The 26,401-nt window shown below is 39.9% G+C and overlaps 1 protein-coding gene across 1 annotated transcript; it reads left to right on the top strand.

The window, feature by feature from the left end:
* The first annotated feature begins 4,514 nt into the window (after window positions 1–4,514).
* On the top strand, window positions 4,515–24,919 carry TMEM170B (transmembrane protein 170B). Its single transcript, XM_030971901.1, has 3 exons — window positions 4,515–5,121; window positions 12,579–12,749; window positions 16,718–24,919. Exons 1-3 carry the CDS (start codon window positions 5,025–5,027, stop codon window positions 16,846–16,848), a joined length of 399 nt encoding a protein of 132 aa, XP_030827761.1. The 5' UTR covers window positions 4,515–5,024; the 3' UTR covers window positions 16,849–24,919.
* Window positions 24,920–26,401: the final 1,482 nt, after the last annotated feature.

The raw sequence follows: 26,401 nt of genomic DNA, 5'->3' as shown, positions 1-26,401 counted from the left end.
CATCTACTTATGCGTGTAGTCTAGCTTACAAAAATTTTCACGCATCTTTTCTAATCTGTTTCCATGCTGATGGCCTTGTCTTCTTCCTTGCTATGGATACCCTTGAAAATCGTCAATTGTTATTTCTTCTATTCACTCAGCTTTGCTTGCAGGCCAGCTGTTACTACTTCTGATTGAGCTGTAACTGCTGTGCATGAATTGGTGGTCTAGAAAGGGGACAAATAGGAAGAAACCTATGGCTAACATCAGAGGTATTAATTTATTATCTGCATTTGTAACATTTTCTTAGTGACTTGGGTGAAAGGCCAACAAACCCCTTTGAAATGGGGAAAAGTGTCTGCATATATGACAAGTGCTGGGGTTTTCCATTCAGTTAAAGCAGATCTTTAACTGCACTGCCAGTCAATCTACATGGCCAGCTCTGGCTAGAAAATCTCAAGTGAGCATTCTGTTCTTCAAGGGGACCAAAAGGGGTTGCTATGTGGATTTTGATGTTTTACTATGATGAAAAGCTGTATTCACTATGGAAAATTAAATATTTGCTCCAGAGCATTGCAATAGAACATATTCAGTCTTGTCTGTTTCTCTAAAGAGATGTGACTTAAGAAATCAGTTCATTTTGAACAGCATTACCTTTCCAAGTGGAAAATTATTCAGCCAAGGGCTCTCCAATGAAATTTATCATTATTTCTTCAGCTTCTGAAAACAATACCAGAAGTTAATAGCAACTTATGTAGATGTATTCTGATCTTTCGCAGAGCAGAGAAACTAAGCTGACCCTACTTTTCCACCTGTAAAACTACTTTCCTTTGGCTGAAGTCAGAGTTTACAGCTGGCTCCTTGCAGTGCTTTGCACGCTCCCAAACCTCCCAGCTGCTGTGAGGGAATAGGGGAATGGGGGAAGGAAAATGAGCTCATCTGGGATGAAGATCAGTCCTTGTTCAAGCTTTCAGGTGCTCCCCATGGACCCTTTCATTGGTGGGTTTGGATGTGTAAAGGAGGCCTGGAGTCTCTCAAGTGTTTGTGGTGGCTCAGGGCTGGCTGTCAGGCAGACCTTGTGAGTTGTGTCCCTGCCTCTGGAATACCACACAAGAGTGGAAACCTGGGCTTTCTACACAAATTGTGAAGGTTTCTTTGTCAGCTTCTCTCCCCTCCCCTGCTTTCCCTGCAGTTCCAAGCCTTCTCCTGATCCTTGCTCTGCAGAGGGTTATCAGAGCTGGTCATACCCAGCCTGCCAGCCCTCCCTCTGCCATCCTGCCAGCAAGCCCTCCTCTCTGACACAGTCACCTTCCCTGATCCATCTCCATATTCTCTGCTTTGTCTGTCCTCCCCGTGTTCAGGGTGCAACAGCACTGGAAGTGGTCTTACCATGCCCTTGCAAAAGGACTACTTCTCTTTTTTTTAACCATTAATAATTTATGGAATGGAGCTACCTTATCTGATGAAATTCTGAGATTATGTCCTTCTTTCTTCTTTCTTTCTTCTTCTTCTTCTTCTTCTTCTTCTTTTTCTTTCCTGTTTTACTTATCAGGACAGCGCTGCCCACTGTGGTTTCTCCTCCCTGAGATGTTTGCGGCCCTCACCACCTTTGCCTGTCTTGCTCAAGTACATGTGGTTTATTCTTCCCCTGAGTCACAGTTTCACCAGCAGCCTAAGCCCTGCTGGGAGCCCCTTGCCATCATCACTGTTGCTCCGTACATTGCTGCCTACAGAACTGATAATAATCCCTGCAGGGAGCTGCTACACTCAGGACTTCTGTGGCAACAGCACCCATGTGGGAGGTCTTGCTGAGGACAGAGTTGGCTGCAATTCCCAGCTCCTATGAAGTTACAGCCTGGAAGAGTGAATTTTGACTGTTTCTGCTGCTTCATTCAAGGGACTCTGTTTCTCCAGAATGACATCCTCCTAGTGTTGCACTACTGGGAAATGTCACTGCCATGTATGACTCCTTTTTAAATTTGCTTTAAAGTCAGTACTTTAGCAATATTTTCCTATTTTCCTGAATGACCCAGTTAGCCTTGTTTACACATGATGAATTTGTATTCAAATTTTTATCCAGCTCACCTGCTGGATGGGCTGAGGATTGAGTTGAATAAATTATATAAATTATGGCCATTTTTAAGATGAGTCCCTTTATCACTTGTACACTGTCCAAGTGTGCTGGAGGTGTTTGATAGAAAATGCTCTGTTAATTTAGATGTTGCATGCCTGAGGTTTGACAACCATTTTTAGCCTCTTAGATGGGGTTTCAGTGGAAGCTGGACTGTGGTTTTGGTGGATCTCTCTGGTTTGTTCTCCTAGGACTTAGAGGAGCATCTCTATGTTCCTGCTGTCCCTGCATTGCTGCAGAATGATCAGCCCTCCCTGGGAGGAGAGAGCATCTGCAAAACCTTGAAGGATGATCCTGCGGAAATATTGCAAGAATCTGCAAAATACAGAGATACTCACCCAACCTCTACATGAATGTGCTCCCTGTACTTCTACTATAAAACCTTGAGGAAGGTGTTCTACCAAGTTCTGGACACTTGCTAGTGTTTCAAAGCCAGTATCCCCCATGCATTCTTCCCTGTGTGGAACCCAAGAAAATCATCCATGTGCAGGCTGAAAGGTCACCAGGCACCAATGCACCACTGCTTACAGATACATGCATGTTTCCATGCATGCCTCTGGCCCATCAGATAGTCTTGCTGACATCTGTCAGGAGGTTAGCATAGGAGATTTATGAGATAAAATGGTCATCAAAAGTAGTCTTCCTTTTTACTGTAAGTTCTATTACACCACAGTGTCCTGCAGAGTGTACCTGGTTCTTGGGACATTGGTCTACAACAAAAATAAATTTAGGGGTGGGGATTTTATTTAAGGATATTTTAAAAATGTTTGTTTTCTCAATATTTGGCATGCAGAAGTTAAAAGGAATAAACCAGAAAAACTGTTCCTAAATAATTCATTGTATGTTTCACATTCAAACTTAAATTATATGCTATTTTCTCACTGAGCCCTACTCCAAGTATGGAATAATTCTGCCCTAAAAATAAATCACTACTGTATAATGAAGGGAGCTGTTTTCTGTAGGGCCTGACTTAAACAGCTGTGAAGTGATGGGGTTACAAGAAGAGGAAGAGAGAGGACCTTCCCTTGATCATGGAACAGGGACCTGGCCCATCAGCTGAGTTCTTTCTCCATCAGAGATGCCATGCTTAACCAATGAAATCCAGAGCCCCCTAGGGAGCTGTTCCCTGTGAGTTTCTCATTGCCTGGCTTGATACCTACTTGCAGAAATGCCAAGTATTGTCAGCTGCAAAAGGCTTTGGAAGCACACCCCTGAACCAGACATCCTGCAAAAATCTATCTGAAAAAAAATGGGTCATTGGCATCAAGCAGCATACGAGCTGATTTATCTGCAGTTGCTCTTAATCCATAAATTGCAAATTTTATTATGAATTGCTTTACCTCTCCAACCCTTTCCATCAAAGGATGCTGATATAAAATGATGTTTACGAGGTACTGTAGCAAGCACTGTTGAAGAAATGCCAGCGAGGAAGTGCGGGCACTAAATGTGGCCTAGGAATGCATATTTAAGAATGGATGCGGGATGATTGCTGGCTTTTACATCGGTAAGCACCGTGCATGCCGCGCTTCGAAAGAAGCCGCATTCAGCTTAAAAGGGCTGTTCCTTTATTACATAAAGAAAGCAAAAGCTTTCTGACGTTTCTCACGATTTCTGACGTTTTCTAACTTTCGGTGGCTTTAATCTGCGGCCACAGTGACAGCGGAGCTGCGAGGTTCAAAGAGACAGGCAGGGACGTCACGCAGCGTTGCCTGGAGGCTGCCTCGGGATGGCAGCTCGGGAGGACAGCTCGGGATGGCAGCTCGGGAGGACAGCTCGGGAGGACAGCTCGGGAGGACAGCAGCGGGATCACAGCAGCGGGATCACAGCAGCGGGATCACAGCAGCGGGATGACAGCTCCTCCGCTGCGACGCGCGCTGTCACCTGCGCTCCGGCAGCCCCGGCACTCCCGAGCGGCGCTCCTCCTGCGCGCCCCGCTCCTTTGTCCCTGTCCCGTCCTGCTCCGCCGGGGCTGCGTCCCCAGACCCCGCCGAGGCAGCCGCGGAGGTGAATCCGCCCGCGCCCTCTGGAGCTCCGTGTGCTCAGGCTGTGAGCAGCGAGGTGAAAACACTGCTCTCATCAGAATTCAGATTCTGCATTTTGCTCTTCTCCGATGTTTAAACGCAGTCAGCAGCATCAACTTAAATACCAGCTTTAACACCATGGGATGTTATCACTTTATTTTCCCCTTTAAACCTACCCATAGGTGTATGTAGATTTTATTGGAGACACTTCTTGCTAAGGCAAGTTTCTTTGGGGGTCCACGACATCCCTAGTCTTTCCCGCCCTCTTTGAGTCAAATCGTGATTCCGAATGCTGGTTCTCCGTTTGGTGGGAGGAGCCCGCGCCCCCCGGCTCCTCCCGCCGCGCCTGCGCGGGGCTGCCCTCCCGCTCCCGCTGCCCCGCTCCCGCTCCCGTTCTCGCCGCTCCCTCCCCTCCGCTCTGGCAGCCTCTGGCGCCGGGAGCCGCCCCGCTGCCGCCGCTGCTCCCGCATGGAGCCGCCCGCCTAGTGACGGCCCGCGGCCGCCCCGCCCTCGCTCCAGGTGATGCCGGTGACCGGGGTGACGATGCCGCCAGCGAGGCGGCGGCAGCCGCTGCTGATGGAGGAGGCGGAGATGATGATGATGATGATGATGATGGTGATGATGATGATGATGATGATGATGATGGTGATGATGGGCTCCGCCGCCCGGCCCTGCCCCTGAGCGGCAGGGAAGCACCAGCGGCCGGCTCCCTTCCTCCCCCGAGACCGCCCGGCTCCCCCCGGCCGCCGCCTCCCCCACTCCGTCCTCGATGTCTCCTCCGCGGCGCGGAGCTCCCTCGGCCGCCTCCCCGCCCTGCCGCTCCTCGCCGCCGCCGCCGTCTCCCTCCCGCCCCGCGGCCCGGCGGCTGCCGGACCCCGCCCGGCGGCGGCACCATGAAGGTGGAAGCGGGGGACAACTCCATGATCAACCTGTCGGTGCAGCAAGTGCTGAGCCTGTGGGCTCACGGCACCGTCCTCCGCAGCCTCACGGGTAAAGGGGCACGGCGGGCCGGGCGGCTGCGGGGTGCGCTCCGGGGCCGCAGCACAATGGAGGGCGTGGGGTGGCGGTGGTCTCCCTGTGTGCTGCGCGGAGGGAGGGCTGGTGTTGATGTTCCCGGGTCTCTCCGGGTGCCTGCATGTGTGTTCTGTAAGCAGGTACATCGTGTGTGTGTGTGTGTGTGTGTGCCTGCTGTGGGGTCCCGGGAATCGGGCAGGGTCTGTGTGAGGTGCTGGTTGGGCTGGGGTGTGTGCCCGGTGTCTGCGATGCCTGCCCGTGCTAAGGACATGAGCGCGTGGGATGTGCTCTTTCGTTTCTTTATGTCCATGTATAATAAAAGAAGGCTAATGGCATAGGGTGTGTGTATGCGAGTGAAGTGATGAGTACCTGTGCGTGAGTGAAGGGTTGTAGAAAGTGTGTGAGTGTATAAATGCGTATAGAAGGCTGGAGTATGTTTGTGGAGGTGGTTGGTTTTTTTTATTTTATTTTGTTTCCCTTGTGGATATATGCTCATTGGCATTTGACAGAGAGCTATAAAAAGCCAACTAGAAAACCACAGAGTTGAATGTGGAGAATCAGAGACTTCCCCCACTACCTCTGAGTATACCTCTGGATAATGAGACCTGTGGGAGTGAATGAGGTAACAGCTGTTTTCTGACAAGTAGTTGTAATCTTAAGCATCTGGGATTCTTAAAGACGGAGCTGTTAGAAAAAAACTCTGTGAACCAAAGTAGAGTCAGGTCCTTCACCCTCTGTTAGGAGAGGGGAGCTTTGGCTGGCTTTTGGCAAGAACTGGCTCTTTTCTGCTCAGTCTCAGGCTGAAAAATGGGTGTGGACTACTGTGAGACCCAAGGCATACAGTGGGGAGGGGTATCTTCTCTTATTCTGTCCTTGTGTGAAGAAAAGCATAAGTTTCCAGCTCTGAACAAACAGGGTTGGTGTCAATAGCAGAGATGTAACTGAGTAAATTCTTTCTGCTCAGTTGTAGGGGTGTATTAGGTGGTGACAGATTATTGGAAAATGTTGAGTAGGGGTAGGTTTTAAACAGTTATGGAAATATTCTAATATTTATGAAAGAGTATTATTTTTGCACTCTATAGTAATGGTTAATAGATATATTCTGTTTTCTTTTTTAATCTTTTAGAGGTGGAAGAAGTGTGATGGAAATAGAAGTGGGATGAAAATAGAAATGTAGCTGAAGTTGAAGCTGTAGCAAACAGAAAGTGATTATCTTTATTGCTCTTTTGACTTTCAGGATGCATCTTAGTGTAATAAAAAGGATTAACCTTTTCATATTGATCTGGTCTATGAACTTTGTAGTGTGTGTCTGATAATCAGAGTTTCCAGGTATTAGTGTGACACACTAAATACAGCTCACTTCCTGAGTAGTTACTTTACCATACCTACTTTAAAAACTTGTACTCTTAAAGGAAAAAGTTCACAATGGATTTCACTTTGCTTTGTGCCAGACATCCTCTATAAAGTTTTTCTTATTAGATCATTGTGCAGCATAGGCGTTTCTATGAAATTCAGTGCTGAGAGTTAAAATCAGCTCATTTCTCAGTGCTTTTCAATAAGATAAGGGCTTGCATAAGGTATTTTTAATGTGCAATGTATTTTCTTTTTAACTTAAAAATATGAAAAATAATTTTTTATCCATTGTAGTGTTGTTGGAGAATGTGTCACTGCCAGTTGTAGTTGCAGTTTCTTATTTTGTGCTTAAATGATGGCTGCTCTTACAGCCGTAACCTGTTGACCTGAATGTTCTCATGGGCTGTCAACAGTCCAAAACTTGCTCTGGACTTCAGGTTAGAATATATATTGATATAATCATTGATATTATCAAAAAGCTGAACTAGTTACGAGCACTTCCTTACTCCTTATCAAATTAAACTTTGTTCAAGACCAAAAATTTTGTTCTTTTCCCTACCAAGAAAATAGGTTTGTGAATGAGTTTATCTTCTTTGACTTCTTAATCCATTCCCTTTTGCACCTCTGTTAGGTATAAGGAGAAACTTCCCCAGAATATTGGGAAAAGAAAATCATTAATATGCCATGTTCCATAAATATTTAAGACTGCCTTGTGTCTACTTTTGGACTTAACGTTGCAGTCTGGACTGGACTTTCAAGTTGCACAAGTGAAGATTTATCTCCTTTAGATAAACCATATTGATTATGTTTTCACAAACATGTTGCAAAATGTTATCAGCTTCCTTCTTAAAAATATGTTAATTTTCTGAATTTTTCAACAGGGTCCTGATATGAACTCCAGCCTTAGCCAGGAATGTTTCATACCCTAATAGTTTAGTTTTCGTGGGTTCTTTTTCCTGTCAATGAGAAACTGAAAGATTACTTTTATATCATATATGTGAATCAGGTTCAACATAAAAAAAAGGAAATCCTGCCCTTTGTTCATGGCCTCAAATACCCAGGAGACCACAGACAAGTTCATTGCTGCCACATACACATCACACCCTGTAACAGCTAAAGCTGCTGGTGTTGTTCCTTTTAGGTGAACATGGGCCCATCACCATGGGGTGCTTCCTCTCTTCCTGACCTCTCCTGGGAGGTGCAAGTAAGGCTTTAGGAGTCATGGGAGAGGTGGGGCGGCTTTTACCTCACTCTTTGTTTCATCCTCCAGTATATCCCCAGAACACTTCCTTTATATGAGCTGGTTGTGTTTTAAAGTTAGTGCTAGATCAGTGTGTTTACTAGAACAAATCAGATAGCAGCTGAATTTGAACTGAAAAAGGAGGGAAAAAATCCCATTATTAGTATCCAGTAAAATAAAAATTGTTTAAAGGCTGCTTCCACAATGAAGGTCTTGGCAATATTTCTACTAATAGAAGCTCCTAAGCTCCATCCTGTGCTAATTTGTCCCAGATTGTCTGGATTTTCTTTGCCCCCTATGCTGTTACTTGAGAGGACTAGTGTGTAATGTGAGATTTAAATGGTCCTCAGCAAAGTGCTTTTCCCCCCAATTAATGCAGCAAAAATATTATCAACTATAGAGTCAAAGTTTTGTTTGGAGATGTTAACTTTGAAAGTACCAGTTAATACAATAATTAAGGACAGGACCTGGTGCTGAAGAAAAAAATATAGCATGTAAAGAGCTGAGTTACATTTGCAGTTATTATAGCTGTCACTTCATCTGAGTGCTGTGAGTTTATAAGCTACAGGAATCTAACATTACTGGTTTTTCTAATTCTAAATTTGATGAGTGCTACCTTGTTGACTTAAATCTGTATTTTTGTATTCTTAGTACAGGTGCTTATTGCTTGACTACCTCTGTAACTAATAGTAGTGGGCTGGGTACTGGGCTTAGAATAGAAAGACACTTTGTTTTGGAGTAATCACTTTTGATTTATGACATGTTGTAGGCAATCATTATTCATCTGGCAAAACAAGATTAGAAGTAGAGGAAAAGTGCTGAAGATGAAGGACCAAGGAGATATTCCATGTTTACTGAAGCTGAGTGGCAGTAGGGCAGCATATTGATACATTATATAGATAATATTTGAAAATCATTTATCTGCTTGTGTAAGATGAAAGTGGTGATGGAGTGCAACTTCAAGTCTTGCTAAGATGGAAGTGATATGAGTGTTATTCTAAACAATTACATGCTTTAATATGTCTTTTCCTAATCTCTAATGTTGTGTATGCCTACATTAATATTCATATAGAATGTGTATCTGTAGTGCATAAGCATAATGTATGCATGATATCTATCTGATATGTATAAATACCAAAATTAACAAAGTGCTCTGAAACTGGTGTGATTGGGCATTAATTGCAAGGTATTTGAGTTTTGCAGCTTTTCTGGTAGGAAAAAAAATCCCCAACTGTGGCGAACCAGAGGAAAGGAGCATAAACACTGTCTTAAATCTTCTTTTCAGTTTAAGCATTAAGAATTTTAAACATGGAAAATGTGTCTCAGTTGTTCCTATTAGAAGAGCTGTGACATCTTTGCAATATACTGAATGTCACTATGCTTGTAAACTACTGGGCCTTCCTTAGTTCCTGTATTTCTCTAGGAACTGGGGAGTTTTGATAGATGTATGTTGTGTTTTGGTGACTCCAAGTAGTTTGGATACTCTAAAAGTAAACTCTGAAATTTTCTTAGGGTCAAGCAAAGGGAATTGCAAGCATTTTGTTAGTGGCTTTTTAAAAAATTTTATACTATTCATGTCTCTTCGAGGGCATGACTAAATGAACTGAGGCTAGGTGAATATTTGAATCTCTCTGACAGATAAGGGGGTAAATCATTACCTCCATAACAGCAGCTCATGTTGTCAAAAGAGCCAGCTAATTAGAATAGCTGCACGAAGACTGAAATCGGACTGTGCTTTTTTTGTCAGGGTAGCAATACATAAATTTATGCTGCTTAAAGGATCAGTCAGTGTATAGGACATAAATAGCTGAGACACTTCAGTCTCACTTCCTCTTCCTTAGAGATGTTGCAAGTCAATTCAGCAATCAAACTACTCAGTCATTTTTGAGCAAGTGAAGTCTTGGCCATTTGTGTTCAGAGGTCCACATTCTCTTTCTCCGTTCTTTAGTGGCACCTCTCAGTGTTATTCCCAACCCCTCCTTTGTGTCTTTCAGTGTTCCTCTAACATACATTTTTGAGAGTCATCTCTCTTGATGGTTCAGGGGTTAGATGATACTGAATTTTACAGAGCATGAATAATTCTCTGCCCTCACCATATCAGGGTAAGAGTGTCTGTGCTGTCCTCTAGATGGATGGAGCGTAAGGTCTCCTGATTTGCTTGAAGGGTTCTCTCTCTGTCCTTACCTTGTTCATCCCTGTCAAACAACTTGGTTGGCTTCATCACTCACCCTACAAGCAGAAGTAAATAAATGATTGTGTTGAACTAGCAGGCATAGAAAGAGTAAATAAAGGAGGATAAGAAAGGATAGCTTCTGGCCTTTCCTAGGGATGGTGCTTGGAAGTGATTTGTCCTCTTTCAGCTCCTACATGAAGTTTAAAGACATACATGATGTTTTAATGAAGGGAGATCATAGTTTAACAAAGCTCCTGCTGCTTTTAAGGAGTAGGAGGAGAAAGTGTGTAGCAAAGAACTGAAGTTTATATTTCTTTAGCCAACAGGACATTTTGGTGCTGGTTCTATTCTCAAGCCTCCTGCCCTAAATATAAAGTGAGGGGTGATGTTAATTTTCCTTGAGCCTTATTTGGAACGTAAATAAGACTGAAGATAGTTGCTCACTGTGGAGCTATTTTGTTGTGTAAGAGTTTGTAAATATTTTTGGTTTCTTAGTTACAGGGAAGTAGTTAGCCTTCCCATAAGCTTTCATTTTCTTCTAAAAATACAGTCATCCTAGTGAGTTTTCCTAAGACTGGAAGTCATTTGTCTTTTCTACCTGATAAAGGTTGACAATGCCTACAAAATTTCCTAAAAGGTGATGCAGTGCCTAACAAATCCTGTAGAAATTACGGGGTATGACAGTGTCAGATTCCTACAGACTTTCCTGGTCCAGATTGGTTAATAAATCCTCCTGTTGTCCAGCTGTAGGTCTGGCAGGGCTGCCATGTTCTATATTGGTAGATCTTTGGTTAATCCTTTTGTTTATGTGCTGCCACTTGAATAAAACAATGGAAATACCCAGACTGTGCTAGTAATGGACCAGGCCTGTTAGGACAGCAGGAGAGGTTCCCTTCCCACAGATTAGGTCAGCCAGTTTTTCTTAATTTTAGTAAGGAGGTTTGTGGAGTGACTGCTTGGCACTCCTGCTACTGTTCTGTCACAGCAGCTTCTGAGAATGATGAGACATTAATTTAGTGGAACAGTCCCATGGTCGTTATCCTTTTGCCAAGATTTTTGACACCCATCTTGGGGCCGGGGTGAAGGGATGGAGGATCTGATGAGAGCTGCTCTGAGCCACCCTGAGGATGTGGACACATGTACCCAGGCACTCAGAAGGAAAAGCTGCACATTGAACTACGGTTGAAGAATTCATTGGATGTGGATTTGCCACCCACTTTCCTTGCTGCTCTTTTAAAGGAGTCTTTTGGCTATCATGATTTAGAGGAGCTGTACGTCCTTGGGCAGACATAGTGTTTCATTGTGGGAAAGGGGAAGGGTTGAGCAACTCCCAAAGTACTGCTAAATAAAGCTTAAACTCTCTATCTGTGCTATCTATATACATATCCTGCTGACAATGGACTCCCAGGGCTGTGGTTATTGTGTAGCAACATTTTTTTTCTCAGCATCTTTTCACAGTATGTTTTGTGCTGCTCAGTATTTTTAAAGTTAGCTAATTGGGTTGTATTTTTTTACTCAAATAGTTGATATGAGTCAAGCTACATTAATACAGACTTGCCTCATAAGCAATAAGTATCTTGCTTTTGTAAAGAAGCTGGGTTTTTTGAGGGTTTTTTTTGTTGTTGTTTTGTTCTATTTTTGAGGGGAACTGCAGCAAAAACTGAATTAATGACAGTGTAATGCGATTGTGGAATATGTACCCTAATTTACTAAGTTCTATAATGATACATACCCACTGTAGCTCACTTAAAACAAAAGGGGATTTTTTTTTCTTTTATTTACTCACCCTTTTGATTTGTAGAATGTTTTTAGAAAGTGAGACACCGAGTGAGAAGGTTCTTGAGTTAATGTGTAGCTCTATTGATGGTTCCAGGGTTCCAGCTCTTTTCTTTGAAGGTGCTCATCACATCTGCCATTCTTCAAAGAAATGTTTGTGCTCCAAACATTCTCATGATTTGACACCCTTTTTAGTAATTCAAATAATAGTCACTACCTCTCTCTGAAGTTCTGTACTGGGCAATTAGAAGCAAGGAGTTGGATGTGTTTAAAATTTCTTGTTAAAATGATAAAGTTTTTATTTGCACCTTTGAAGCTACTTTGATGGAGCACTCTATTACAGCTCCTGGGTGTAGATAAGTTAAGTCTTTAATCTCAGTTTTTCCCATCTGATGTTACCTGATGCTGTCTCTTATTTGTGAGGGTGGGGGGTTGGGAAACAACAAAAGATCCACACCTGCCCCAAAATAAAAACTCACAACCCAAACAAACCCCAAACCAGTTCTTGACTTTTTCCTCCTTCAGTCTTTGTGTCAGAGAATATTTTATTCGACAGAAGCAGTTGCAATGCCCACTATGAAATTGCAGTCAACACTATTTAAAGAAGCCATTAAAGGAATTACGGCTACTTGTAAAAATATATCTGAATTAAGATTTTTGCCAGAATCCTTTTTATAATTTTTAATTCAACTAATCCTGATAGATTATGACAGACTGCTGAAATGAGGAGAGTCTTGAGCATGTGCTGATGGTGTCACATGTATCACTTTTAAGATGGAAATCAGTATTGATTTTCTCCTACTCTTGATTGTTTGCAATGTTTTAAAGTTTCTTACTTATAAAGTTTTTGTCTTAAAAACATTAACCCTTTATTTGACTGCTTTCTTTCAGAGATGTGGTACTGGGTTTTCCTCTGGGCTCTCTTCTCCTCTCTCTTTGTCCATGGTGCTGTGGGAGTATTAATGTTTGTGATGCTGCAGAGGCATAGGCAGGGGAGGCTGATATCTGTCATTGTGGTCAGCATTGGATTTCTGGGTTCTGTAACTGGAGCAATGATAACCAGTAAGTCTGCCTTTTGTTTTTGTTTGGGTTTTTTTGTTGTTTTGGGGTTTTTTCCTTTCTTATTTTACATCTAACTAAAAAAAAAACCACAAACTGCTTTTCTTAGTTAATTGTTAATTGTTTATTAAGGATTTTGCAATAGTTATAGAGTGGCTTCCCCTCACCTCCCAAAAAAGAAAAATTAAGCTTTGCTGATGTTCTAGGTGAAATACTGTTTGGTAAGGGCATGTGTTACAGAGTTTCTTATGGAATTACATGAATGGCTACCACTCAAAGTACATATTTTCATTATTTCTTGACATTGTATCCTCAGATAGATGCAACAGTTTTTTCTGTTAAAGCCCAAAGGTTTGCAGAGCTGTAGTTAAAAACCTCACTCATGTTTAAAACATTGCAGAAAGTAGGAGTGTGTTATATAGTGAAATGGGGAAGGCTTACACCTGACCAAATATGACACAAGTTTGTTGCCAACAATGTTTTGAGGAAATGCTGCTCATCTGTCTTCATCTAGAGTTATTGGTATCAGATGCTGCTTTTCCGTCTTTCCCAAGAAATTCTGTTATCTATGTCAGCACTGAAACATGGGCCATAAAACCTGTAGGACACTTTAATCATTCTTTTTTTTGTCATATCCAGCTCTGTTTATCAAACTTATAAATAGACTAAGTAGCTTTCCCAAGCAAGTAGGAGCATGCTGAGTTTTCTCTTGTGAGGGAAAATAGTGAATGCTATTTTTTCAGGAAAGAAGCACGTGCTTGTCTGAAACAGTGCCTTCAAAACCATGTGTTGAGTGCTGCCTATTTTAACTGAGCAATAGTTTCTGCCCCAAAAATCTTCAGTGTTGCAGAAAAGATTTCCTTACCCTCAGAGACTTTTCAAGCTAGGCACCTTAACACTAGCAACTACCATATAGTCTGAAAGCAAAACTTCCCACCTTTCACTTTGGTTTTCCTGTGTTCTGCCCAGTTTATCAGAACAGTGGTATCACTACTCATTCATAGAGGATTTGTGTCAGATTATTTCTTACTGCTGCTGAAAGACCTTCCTGACTATTGTTTTTCAAGGCTAAATAAAAATGCAAATATCATGAGAAGTTTCACTAAGCCTTTCCTCAAAATATTGTTTTAATTGCTACAGATTTCTCAGCTTAGAATCTCCACCAGTTAACACAATATGGTTCAGTATAGCTATTTTTTATTGGGTTTTTTGGGGGAGGTTGGATTCTTATTTTATGTTTTTTTTGCTAAGATAAGTTGGAACTAGTTGAGTGCCTTATGTTATATGTTATGCTGATTTTTGTCTTAGGATTAAAATGGCAGTGGCCTGTTACAAGGTCAGCCATGCTGGAGCATTTCTGAAGAACTGAGATAGGAAATGTGGTGTTGAAAGATCCAAGCAGAGACTTTCACAACTTTCTGTGGTGGAGAGGTTTCAGGATCAGTGTCTCTCAAATGAAAGTACTTTGTGTCTTTTATCTTTGCATAAAAAGCGGAGCAACACAGTTGTGTTTTTGGCATCCAGTTTTGCAGGTCAAAACATTTAGCACATAAGAAGTCCTTTTTGTGTGCATATTCATCTGAGAACTTCTCCAAGCTTAGACTGTAGACTTGTTATGCTGTTCCCAAAGGTTTTGCACAGAGCATTGCAGCTTGCTTAGGCAAGTACTTTTACCTTGAAGTATTTTTTGTTTCTGGCCAGAACTCAGTTGTTTTATACTGATAGAAATTCTGTGGGGAGCTTTTGAAGGCAAATTATGGTGATCAAATATTAAAGAGGATTTTTAATGGCTATTATGCTGCAAACTGAGAGATACAAGTTGAAATATCGGCTATTTGAATATGCCTGGTCCACTGCTTAAGAAATTGAAATAGCCAACTGACTTCAATTTCCACTTTGCTTTTCCAGTCTTCTGCATTGTTTGTGTAGGAGAATGAAGGCAGTATAGACTATTGCACAATGTAAGTTTAATTTTGCTCAGGGAGATCTGTCAAACTTTCTGATGTTCTGGAACCTTTTTAGCAGCATATAGAAAAGCAGGAGACTCATCTGTTTCTTAGCTTTGAAAAGTCATGGAAATTAAGGGTAATTAAAAAGGGTATTTAAAAATTACTAATCAGAAGGGAATACAGTAAAAAAGAAAAAAAAACCCAACAACAACCACAAAAACCTAAAACCATAATAAAAACAAACAAATCCACAAAGCAACAACCAAAAAAAAAAAACCCCACCAAGCCAAACAAGAATATATAAATACCAGGCAGCTTAAGGCAAGGATTTTAGCTGTATTTGATCCAGAAGGCCCAGTCCTTCCTCCTCTTCCCCAGCACACTCCTTTTTGGTGACAAATTTTCATTTCCCTCATTGGCAGCCTATTGTACATACTTTTGGCTCCATACCATCTCTGCTGGGTTATGCATTACAGGTTGTACTGCACACTGTTATTTGTGTAATAATACATCATTAGCAAACTACCAAGTTTTTATTGTTTTATTCTGGATACTTCCCAGAGTATCTCAGTGTTTTCTTAAAGCTCAAAATTTCTGTTATTGATCTAGTAGTAGCAATTCTGGTATACTTCTGTGGCCAATTTGAATTTCCTTTGAGAGTTCAATCTGAAAAATAATTTTAATGTCAGTAGAGGGCTCAGTCAAAAGGATCTCTTTCAGGTTTTGACAGCAGCTAGCCAAGGAACAAATGGAAAAGCTTATGAAAGGTAGCTGAGTGAAATACCATAAGGCTAGCCTTCTGGTGAGATATTTCAGACAAAATGTACTTTACAGAATATGGTTTTAAAAAAAACCAACAAAACAATAAAAATAAATTAACCAAAAAATTGCCTAACAGTATGAATAATAGTTTTTGTAAGTACTGTTATGGCCACAATCATGAGTGAGTTCAACTCTTCCTAAAGCTTTTGTGAAACTGAGGTGTTACTTTTTGAAGATGTCAGATGATTCAGATGCTGATTGTACTTTCAGAAAATCTGTTGTGGCTCAATATATGTCTGTGTCACTGATGGATTTTTGATCACTCTAGCAGACTATTCCTGTTAGTGTCTGTGCAAGACAAAAAAGACCCCCTTTTTTTCTAACTCTTGCTTATTACTTAAAAAAATGGTGATGACTTTTCAGTTCTCTTTGAGCCTGAAAGAGCCTCTGTGATCTCTGAAGGCATTTAATTATGACTAGATAACATCTGAGACAATCCATACTGAAGGTCTACAATTAAGTTTTGGGTTTGATTTAGGTTCATCCTGGCCTCTTGATATTATATTTCAAATGTGAATTTGCACACAAATGTACAAGAAAAATGATCTGTTAAATTTGGAATTTTTTAATGTGCTATAGCTCAAAATCTAATTATATTGGTTAGAAATTTCCTCTTATACACATTTATGGTAAATACTGAAATACTTTGGCCTTTTTCATGTTTTTCTGGATTTGCTAAACAATTGTTAACAATTCAGTAGTTTAAGTCGAAAGAAACTCATTTAGTATGACCACTTTATTCAGTGAAATATTGAATGAAGCTCATAAATGTGTGTTTACAATTGTTTTGTTGACACTTGCACCTTTATTATTCTTGTCTTCTCCCTGCCAATACAAGCAGTATTAAACCACTCTTCAGACCTGGTCAATTTTTAGAGGACTGTCTTGCTACCTTTTCAACTGGCACAAGGCAAAAAAAATGTAAAAAAAAAATTGAAGATGCATACAGGGAAACAACAAGATTCGATTTTCTTAAACTGATGATGGAAAGGTTGATCTGATTCAATTGGGAAAATCATTCCTGAAGGATATATATAACTATAAAAATACAAGCAAGGCTGGTAATTGTGCAATGCTGTGAAGTAATGCAGTGTTTGGTAATGTTCTATAAATAGCTGACACATAGAATAGATAATTTGTCACATATTTCAACCTTGGCTTTTTCTGCGATTTGATCATTGTTTTCCTTGTGATCCTTAGGTGCTGCAGTAGCTGGAATTTACAGAGTAGCAGGAAAGAATATGGCTCCCCTAGAAGCTCTTGTCTTTGGCGTTGGACAGACAGTACTGACATTAATTATCTCATTTTCAAGAATTCTTGCAACACTTTGAAACTTATCTGGAAAGGGGGGAGAAAAACATCTTTAATCTGAAGAGGAGCTTCCTGACAGTGGATTCATCAGATTATGAACTCGAATTCTGGTGCAAGAGGAAGGAAGCTATGTGGAAAGTGCACTACAAATCTCGAGGCTCAGTCAAATGAGCAGGCTGTCCTCTAGTGTTGGAACTGCTGCACTCCTGCACTGCGCCTTAACATGCCTCCATAAGGGGCCAGGGGGCATCCCTGTGTGATCCAAGCAGAGATGGAGCGCCTCGAGCAGCTGCCAGGCAGGTCCCTGCTTGGTGGTGGCATCACTGTCCTTAACACCTTGGAGTGAAACAGAGGGGCCGGAAAGTTGCTCCGTGTGCCAAACTTGGGGTTTAATTCTGAGTGGGTGGCTGGGTAAGCTCTGGAATGTAGAAGAATTCTGTGAATGTGCACAATTCTCCTTGAATTCAGGTGAAATAGCAAGATAACTGACTTTTGTGTGTTAGAAGAATCTCTCTGAACGCTGAATATTCTTGTTCAGCATTCAAAACAACTGTTAGATCTGTTTCAAAATGTAGATTAATTTTGATGGGGTTGAAGAACCACAGCTTTAACAACCCTGATATAATTAGCACTGTGTGAAGAATGGCTTGTCGCAGTTTTGTTCCTTGGCACATTTCTTCGTGATTTTAGCCTGTCAGAAATCAGGAGTTTAAGGTGACTATATGAAGGTTATTAAGTTACAAGCTGTTGTGTATGCACAAACAAATCTTAAACTGATGTTTTCCTTGAAATTACTTTGTCTTAAGCATACACATGGCTACCAGCCCTTCTGCAAACCTCAGAAAAAGGGTACTCATTGCAAATAAATTCCCTATATTTAATTAAGCACTGGTTGGACCCTTACCCCTACATGTATTCTGTAAGGAAAACACAAATACAACAAACTCTCAGCGAATACACCTATGAGGAAAATGGAAAGAGTTAACAGTATGATATCTTGGTTTTCTACTGAACAAAAATATTAAGTGTAATAAAATAGTTACCGTACTCCAAAAATTTGTAAGTGGGGCAGCACTAATGTATTTACTACCTTGTTTCTGAACAGTTTGTATCTTTGGAAAGGTCAAGATACCTAGAACTTTCAAATACTTAACTTTTAGTGGTTTGTGCTTTTCTAGTTTAAAAGGTACTGAGTGGTGTTGTGCATGTGAAATGTCATAAATGTGAGTGTTTGGAGTAAAGAGAAATTTTAAGTCTAATGACTAATTATTTATGAAATACAAAATTTAAAGGGCATAAAGTTCTGTGAAGAATGAGGAATCCTTTACATCTTTTTTCAGCTTAATGCTTTTCAGCAGTTATCTCTTAATGATGATGGGGAATAAATCATTCAAAGGTTTTGCTGTTATGATGTCAAAAAAACTTTTAGGACTGTCACAAACACTGGCACCTACTGCACACCTAGAAGAATATGTTTAAAATATAACTTGCAATCCAGTCATTGCTTAGTACTTTAAAATATAATGAACTAACATGTCTGCCTTTATCTTATTCCACATTTCTTTAAAGTACTAGGAATGCTAATAGTATTTGTTTTCTTTAAAAGCATCAAAGTCTTGTTTGGAAAACATACAAGGTTATGGGCTTTGCAGGGAACAAGTTAAAGTATGGGTTTATAAATATTTTCAGTGTTATTTTTACTTTTAATTGCTTCAAAAAGGTGGCTGAATACATATACTGTCACTGTTTTTGAATGTCTTCAAAAACTTTCCTGTGGTTTGTTTTTTTGTCTTTTGTCTTTTACTTTTTGCTTATAATTTTTGGCACATGACCATTGCACTTTAGACAATGAAATTATGACATTTGTAACAAGCAATTGAAACTTCCCCCCATTGTCTTAAATTGTGAGAAAACTGGTTTCAGGTATTTAAGTCAAATTGAATAATAAAGCGATTGAAGATATTTTTCCTAATGTGCCTTGTTACATATATGTTTAAGTGAGAGGATTTAAAAAAAATTGTCACATCTTCATTCTTGTTCTGTTTTGATTATTTGTAATTAATTTGGTTACTTGAATATAGTGTCTTGTTCAAGTAAGTTAGTGTCTTGTTCAACAGAGTTTAAAACATTTTATTTGACAACCTGGAAATACTTGTCTGGATCAAAACCAAACACATCACGAAACACTCACTGTGTTCAGTAATTTAGATTGTGTCATGCCTTTGTCTCACACTGAAACTTATTCACAGGTTCCAAATTTCCTTGAACATCTCCATTCTTAATTTTTGTAGGAGGCTGTTCTGCTGCCACTGGCCAATGGCTGGCTGTCTTTCACTAAGTTAAACTACAGCATACTGCTGCCAACTGATGAGATACATGTGCTTGTATTGATGAACTTCATTCTTCATTTTAATTACTGTGCCAGTGAAGTTGTTGCTGTTGTAACTCTCCCCCTTGGACAAGGAGGCATCTTTGCAGGTTTTGAGCTACCTTTCTCCAAATAATTTTTATTGCATATGTACTTGTATTCACTTTTAAAATGTTGTTGTGTGCTTAGCTCTCTCTGCATTGTATGGCATTATTGCCTGGCAAGAGGGGACGGACAGATAATATACTGCTTAAGTGGCCTAACAGGGACAAGACTTTATTTGACAGAAGTTTGGTTTCAGCTGTTTCTTGTGAGGAGTTTATAATGATGAAAAGTTTGTCTGTGAAGTGTTCTTTGATCACAGCATGAACGTACTGCTTAATAACTCCAGCAGTGAAAGAAAATGCAAGTGGCCTTATGTCTGCAAAACTTGGAACTTTCATTCCATATCCCTAGAAACAGTGTTGTTAAGCATAAGGTGCTTTAGTCGGTGTATGTGTCTGTGTAGATATATATATATATATATATGAATGAATGAATGGTGGCTTTGTGGAGTGTGTTTTATACCTGACACTTGCTAACAACTGAAATAGCTTTTCCAATAGAAAATAGAATTACTTTAGCTAGCCTCCCCTCCCCCTTCCCCTCTTAATGAAGCTACAAAGGCATCTTGTGTGTGAATGGCACTGATGGTACCCTGGTTCACCCTTGGACAATGCAGTGTTGTCCACACAGGATGTTTTAGCACTATCTTCAATCAGCTCTGCCTGTCTCTGCGTTGTATCAAAGTGCACATTCTGCACTGTGCAGAACAAATAATGCATCAACACGGTTTAATATTTGGAAGAAGGGGGAGTACTGAATATATTATTTAATGTGGAAAAGCTACTGTTTTTTTAGAATCTGCTGCTATCAAAGATTTAAACATTCCACATACTTTCAGTTTATCAGTGTGATCATAGAATTGTAAAATACCATGGTCTGGTCCAACCTTTCCTGTCAATAGCATGGTCTAGACTAGGTAGCCCAGCACTCTGACCAGCCAAGTCTTCAAGGTGTCCCGTGCTGGGGAGCCCAACTCTTCCCTGTGGATTTTGTTCCAATGGCATTATTCCAGTGTCCAACTGGAATATCACAAAGTAATTTGTACACATTACCCCTCACTTTTCCATGTGATTGCTTGTAAAAAGAGAGTCTCTTATTTGTAGACACCCTTTGAAAATTGGAATATGGTGATAAGGCTCCCTTAAGCCTTCTTTCTTCAAGGCAGAATCAGCCCAGTTCTTTGCCTTTCCTCATATGTCAGTCTTCCCAGACCTTTGATTATCCCTGTGGCCTTTCTCTGGAGTCTTTCCAGCCTGTCCATGGTTTTGTGTGTTTTTTGCATGTTGGGGACCAAAGCTGAACACAGAGAACCCAGTATTGGAGGTGTGGCCTGTCAGGTGGCTGAGTGAGATAACGGTGATTTTATCTCTGCTGGCAATGCCCTTGTTGATCCAGTCCATCATGTCAATGATCCCGTTGGCTTCCTTTGCCATAACAGCACACTGCTCACTCACATGGAGCTGCTTGTTCACTAGGACCCCCATATCCCTTTCCACAGAGCTGCTCCTCAGACAGGTCCATCCCAGCCTGTGCTGCACTCCTGGATTGTGCTTTGCCAATGCAAGATCTTACCCTTGTCCTTGTTGAACTTCCTAAAGTTCTCTGTACATCCTATCAATGTCCTTTTAGTTCTCAGTGTGTATTTTTCTGCTTTTCCATCTTTGGTATACTTCTGGATTTGAACAAATTCAGAAGTTCACAATTAAGCTCTGCCTCTTTCCTGACCTTAAAGGGGATGAACTGGTTTAGTGTTTCCAGGAGACTGTTGGTGAAAAACTCCCAGCACTTTATCTTCCATAGCATCCCTTCCCATGGGCTATGGCATAGTGAAGTTTGCTCTTCTAAATCTGAAATGTTTGTTTTAACACTGACCTTCAGCATGCTCAGCAGGATCCCAGTACTGTGACCATGGCAGCTGAGGCTGTCCCTGATTGGAATTTTACAAAGCAGGTTTCTTTGGCTTGTGAGTAGCAAGTCCAGCAGTGCCCCATCCTTGACTGGCACATCTAACCATCTGTATTCCAAATATGTCCTCTACATACTCCAGAAAAGTGCCATCACTTTCATAACATGTGGGATGCTGTATTGTTCTTCCAACAAGTGTCTAGGCAGCCAAAATCAGCCATAGAACCAGGTTCTGTTGACCCAAAGCTTTCTTAAGTGACTCAAATATTGTTTAATTGGTATTATTTCCTTGGTTTGGAGGTCAGTAGCAGATGCCTACTTGCAGATTCCCCTTGGAGATGACCTCTCTGACCTTGACTCAGGCATTCAACTGAGCTTCCACATTCTCTGTAGGCATATATTGGAGGTGGTTGCTCTTTGAGTTCTCATCTTGGGAAGCAGCTAAGGAACATCTGGCACTGCTCTGATTGGCTTGACTTATTCCGCAGATCAAAAAATTCTGTTTTGATTCAAAACCTGCAGCTATATTTCAGGAAAAAAAGCTTCCAAGAATTATTGTCTTTAAATTTCTGGGTAATTTTGAGTTAATGAAACTAAGCTGTGTGCTGTGGCTAGCCATGACTTGCTGTTGACTTTTTTTTAAAGAAACCAATAATTTAACCAGTTTTGAACATTCAACATGGATGGAAAGCTTGTCTAAACTTGTCTAAAGTAGCTTTCTATTTTTGAAGTACACTGTTTTGATTTTGATAAAGAAAATAGTGTTTCCGTCTCAACATATTGTACATTAATATTTATTTAGCTTACAATTTGTATTTGAGTTCTGTTGTGAGGAGCACATATATAATACCATTTGAGCAGAAACTGTAATGGAGTCTGAGCTCTAATAACTACAAGAACTGGGTCTTTTTGTTTTGATTTATGTATTTCATGCACTAGGCATGTTTTAATAATGCATTGCCTGCATTAAATCTAAGTATTTATATCATGAGCATATTAAACTGGATGTTTTTGTACATAGCCATCCAGCATCACATATGTATAATTCCAGATGAATAGACACAATTGTATTGCTTGGTGTAGTGAATTGTGAATTAATCAGTTAGCCTCCCTCCCCAGAAAGTCTGTGACTCTAATAAGGCATAGAAATGCAATTGTGAACCTGAGAATGCTTTTCAGTTGCTTTTCCGTTTCTAGAAATAGGGTTTTAATCATATGTGTATTTCAGTTAAGGGGAAAAACATGGAAATAGGTCATAGTTGTCATCCTAATAACCAATCTAATTCCATGTAATTTGAGACAAAATGAAATTCTGTATGTTGTTCATAAATTATGATGGAGTATTACATACACAAAAATGTAGAACCTTTTTTCAGTTACCAAAATTTAACATACAATTGCACCAGCATATTGATGGGATACCTTTTGAATTATAACTTTTTTTTAGTCTTTAGATTGGGAGCAGCCCAAGGTGGAAAGACTGTTCTAATCTTCAGCTGAAGTAATAAATGTTCTTTGAGTAGAGATGAATTTAACAGAGCTGAACATTTGTTTTGGGCTACTGGTCAGATATTTGGTGGTGACGTTGGTCACCACCATCACAACCTTTAAAGTCAGTGGGAAAAGTATTCTGTCCTTTGTTACAGCAGTGAAATCTTAATCTGGGTTCATTAATTTGTGTATGTAGCTGCACAAAATTTGGGGGAAATGAAGTTATCATAGAAAGTAGAATTCAACCTGAGTGCATACACTTGATATCCTAAAATTGTGACATATTATATCCTGAAGCATGCTGTTTCTGCTGTTTCCCACAATTGTGCCTGAAGTTACACATGAAATTCAGGCTGTGCATTAATTCTAAGTGGAATCAAAAGGACATATCAAAGCCTGTGAAGATGTATTACTGCTTGGGGTATTCTCCCAGTGTAGCAGGTATAAAAACAATTACACTCTAAAATAATGATCTAAAGAAATATTTTCTTTCAGGAACACACATTTTGTCACTTCTGATTGTTCATCTTGTAGTTACTAAAGACTTTAGGAAGCTACTGCATGAATCCTATCAGGATTTGATAGCTGTTGAAGGGAATGGATAATACGTCCTTTTGTGCTTCTTCTGTGGACCAAAACACCAACTCTAAGGCAAAGTAAATACTAAAGAGACATTTTCAGTGAAATAAACAATACTTGATTGATAAAAATGGCATTCCTTTTGATTTGAGACTTAACTCTCTAGGCTTACCTGAGAAATTTAGTATCAACACTGTAAAATCCATTTTCGATTATCCACCAATATAAGGTATATGGGAGCTAAAAATCTAAAACCTTTTAAAATTACTTGGCTAGAAGTTTTACTTGTTTGAAATGTGCCTAAATTTTATACAGATAATGAAGTTCTGAAGGTCCTTAATATTTTGGGTGTTTTAGAGGATAATCAGGTATCTATACAACTAAACTTTTGACTGTGACAATATATAGAATAGCACACAATTCTTCATAAGTGCTTACAGAAGCCACTAAGAATAAATACCTATTTTACAGTTAGAAAAAGTATTTAGCATCTGTATTCATAACTTTAACAGCTTTATAAGCTTTACAAATACAAGTATTATAGCCATTTGGATTTGGCAGAACAAATAGAGGAGAGGAAAACGGGAATTTGAAAATCTTTAAAAATGACAAAGGTAAAAAATATCCATTAGTCCACTGACAGACTTGTGCTCCTTCAGTACAGCTTTTCATCAAGCGTGACTTAAACAATAGAACATTGTTGGTGTCTCACCATAAACTGTCTTGTTGATAGAATGCATTCTTCAAACTTTTATGAGAAATAGATGTTCATAGCTTCACTTTATGAAGTTACCTAAGCTAAAGTGTTGTGACCTAGGCAAAGTTATGGAGCTTGAAGATAGCAACAACTGTGATGGAGAAGAGTGACTTAACATTTAGTTGATTTATGCTTTGTACAGGACTCTGTTATAGTGTGCAAAAGGTACTTGTTTCAAGTGGATGTACTGCATGCTCATGTAATAATTTAGCCCCAGTTAAAAAAGGGATGGCATTTAAGTTGTAAATACTGTATACTACTCTATTTCATTTTTTAAAGCAACTTTTTTATTTCCCTGTTTGTGTACAGTTCTCTATGTACATATTTAAAAAAACCCTAAAACAAACAAACCACAACATTTTGAGAAACTTTTGTAGTTATCTTTTGCATTTTAATTGTGTTAACAACCTAAATATGTACATTCAGCTGTCTATTTAGTTTGAAGTTTTCGTTGCATGCTTTCAGGTTGTTTGAAAAACAGCAATAACAGTTGGACAGCTATTTAAAGTAAGACATTCTTCTGCACAATTTCTACTTCCATTCTTTAGAATGCAGACACAGTGGAACAGTTGTCCAATTGTAAGATTTAAAGAATCTTTAGGTAATGATTTATATTTATTTTCTTTTTGGTAGTAGGAAATCTCTCATAGCAGCTTACAAACAGAATTTGCAAGTTAAACATGATTTCTCATGCTCATTTATTTAACTAAAATTTTCTATTAAAATATTTTCATAAACTTTCTGTAGCTTATTGCATGTTCTTCTAAGTAGTCATGAGGCTATGTGTCAACCTCTGTATGAAATACTCTGACAACACAAGTTTTACATTTTGTGAATCTGGTTGAAATGTACAGATGTACACATAAAATAAAGCTAAAAATAGTAAATAAATTATGTACCCTCTTGTAGACCACAGTGGTGTGTCCCTGCAATTGTCTGAAGTGTGATTTATAGATATAAAAAAAAACCCTCACTGGTACCTGTGTGAGCACCAGCCTGAAGTGTGTTGTGAGCAATACCTTCATTTCTCCATTGTTTGCACACACAGCTTTATAACCTATGGCCTCTGTTTCTTACAGTCAATCTTTAGCATGTGGAAAAAAAAAAAGGCCTGAGCAAATGAATCATCTGTAAATGGCTGATTACAGCAGAAACTGAGGCAGCTACTTCTGTGGTTATAATAAGGATTTGTTTATGCAACTGGCTGTATGGAGTTTAGAAAACAAATTGGTTGCAGAAATGAGAACCAGATTGATATAGTTCATCAGGTTAAGCCAGCTCACAAGGGAAAGCAGTTTGGGAAAAATATGCTTAGTACACATGATGTAAATGTTTTTATAGTAGTGGTTGGGGGTTTTTTGTTTGTTTGTTTGTGGGGGTTTTTTTTGTGGTCCTGCTGAGGTGTGTAGCTGCTAGTTATTCCTGCTTTTGTCCCATGCACTTAATTTTTAAGGAAGTCTAATTCACCATGATTAGTCATTATCTCTTGGAGATGCTATTTTGACAGACTGTAGTGTAAGCTTTGTATTGCTTATTTTAAAGGAAAAAAAAATTATTTGCTTTATATTTTCTTAAATAATCTGTCTGAGAACATTCATTGGTAAATCTGTGGGTCTTCCCATGGAAACTGAAAGTACTGCTTTTAGAGATGGCATTGCAGGAGCTGACTTATGAAGTGCTTAAGGGGCTGCAGAGAGTATAAAACTAGTATGCTATGTCTCAAATTAGTGGTGGGTAGTGAGTTTTTTTTGTTGATTTTTGTCCTTTTTTGGTGCATTTGAAATTTTGTTTTTGGGGTTTTTTAATTTGTAATTTAAAGTTGCTTTCAAGATGAGCTTTTACTGAGAGTCATGAAGCACAAAAAGGGAAATCAATCTAGAGAAAAGGATTAAAAATACCTGAATCTTCTGATTATAAGCTCTGGAGGAAGTTGTGTAAGGCACAAAGCAATGCTATGCCAAAGTCTCAGCTTTAAGAGTAACTGCCAGAAGCAAGCAGCTACTTTGATTTTGCACCCTGCGTGGGGTGGGGTGCCTGCCTCTGCAGAACAGCTGGGCACCCTCTGGATCTGCCTCTGGACACAGCAGGGATGTTCCACTGCCACCCTGCTCCCTGGCTGCCTGCCTGGGACCTCTGCAGGAACATCTGTGACATTTGGGCTGTGTCCCCAGCGGGAGCCAGGGACAGCAGGAGCTGAGAGCACGAGAGCTGCTCCAAGGTAAGTCATCTCTGTGCGCAAACCAGAGCCCTCACCCCAGGAAGAGCAATGTCCAAATGCTATTTCCAGTACCCCACAATGGCTCATTCACAGCTGAATTTTTTTTTCCTTCTTAAAATGTAAGATGTGCTCATTTATAAGACACATACT

The sequence above is a fragment of the Camarhynchus parvulus genome, chromosome 2 (assembly GCF_901933205.1).
Source record: "Camarhynchus parvulus chromosome 2, STF_HiC, whole genome shotgun sequence".
NCBI lineage: Eukaryota > Metazoa > Chordata > Aves > Passeriformes > Thraupidae > Camarhynchus > Camarhynchus parvulus.
Note: the sequence above shows the minus strand (reverse complement) of the source record. Positions and strands in the feature narration are given on the sequence as shown.

Bases quoted from the DNA above. Each gene is read 5' to 3' on its own strand.
- TMEM170B (XM_030971901.1), top strand. From the start codon at position 5,025: ATGAAGGTGGAAGCGGGGGACAACTCCATGATCAACCTGTCGGTGCAG. The intron at 5,122-12,578 runs GTAAAGGGGCAC...GCTTTCTTTCAG, and splicing joins CGTCCTCCGCAGCCTCACGG to AGATGTGGTACTGGGTTTTC. The intron at 12,750-16,717 runs GTAAGTCTGCCT...TGTGATCCTTAG, and splicing joins AACTGGAGCAATGATAACCA to GTGCTGCAGTAGCTGGAATT.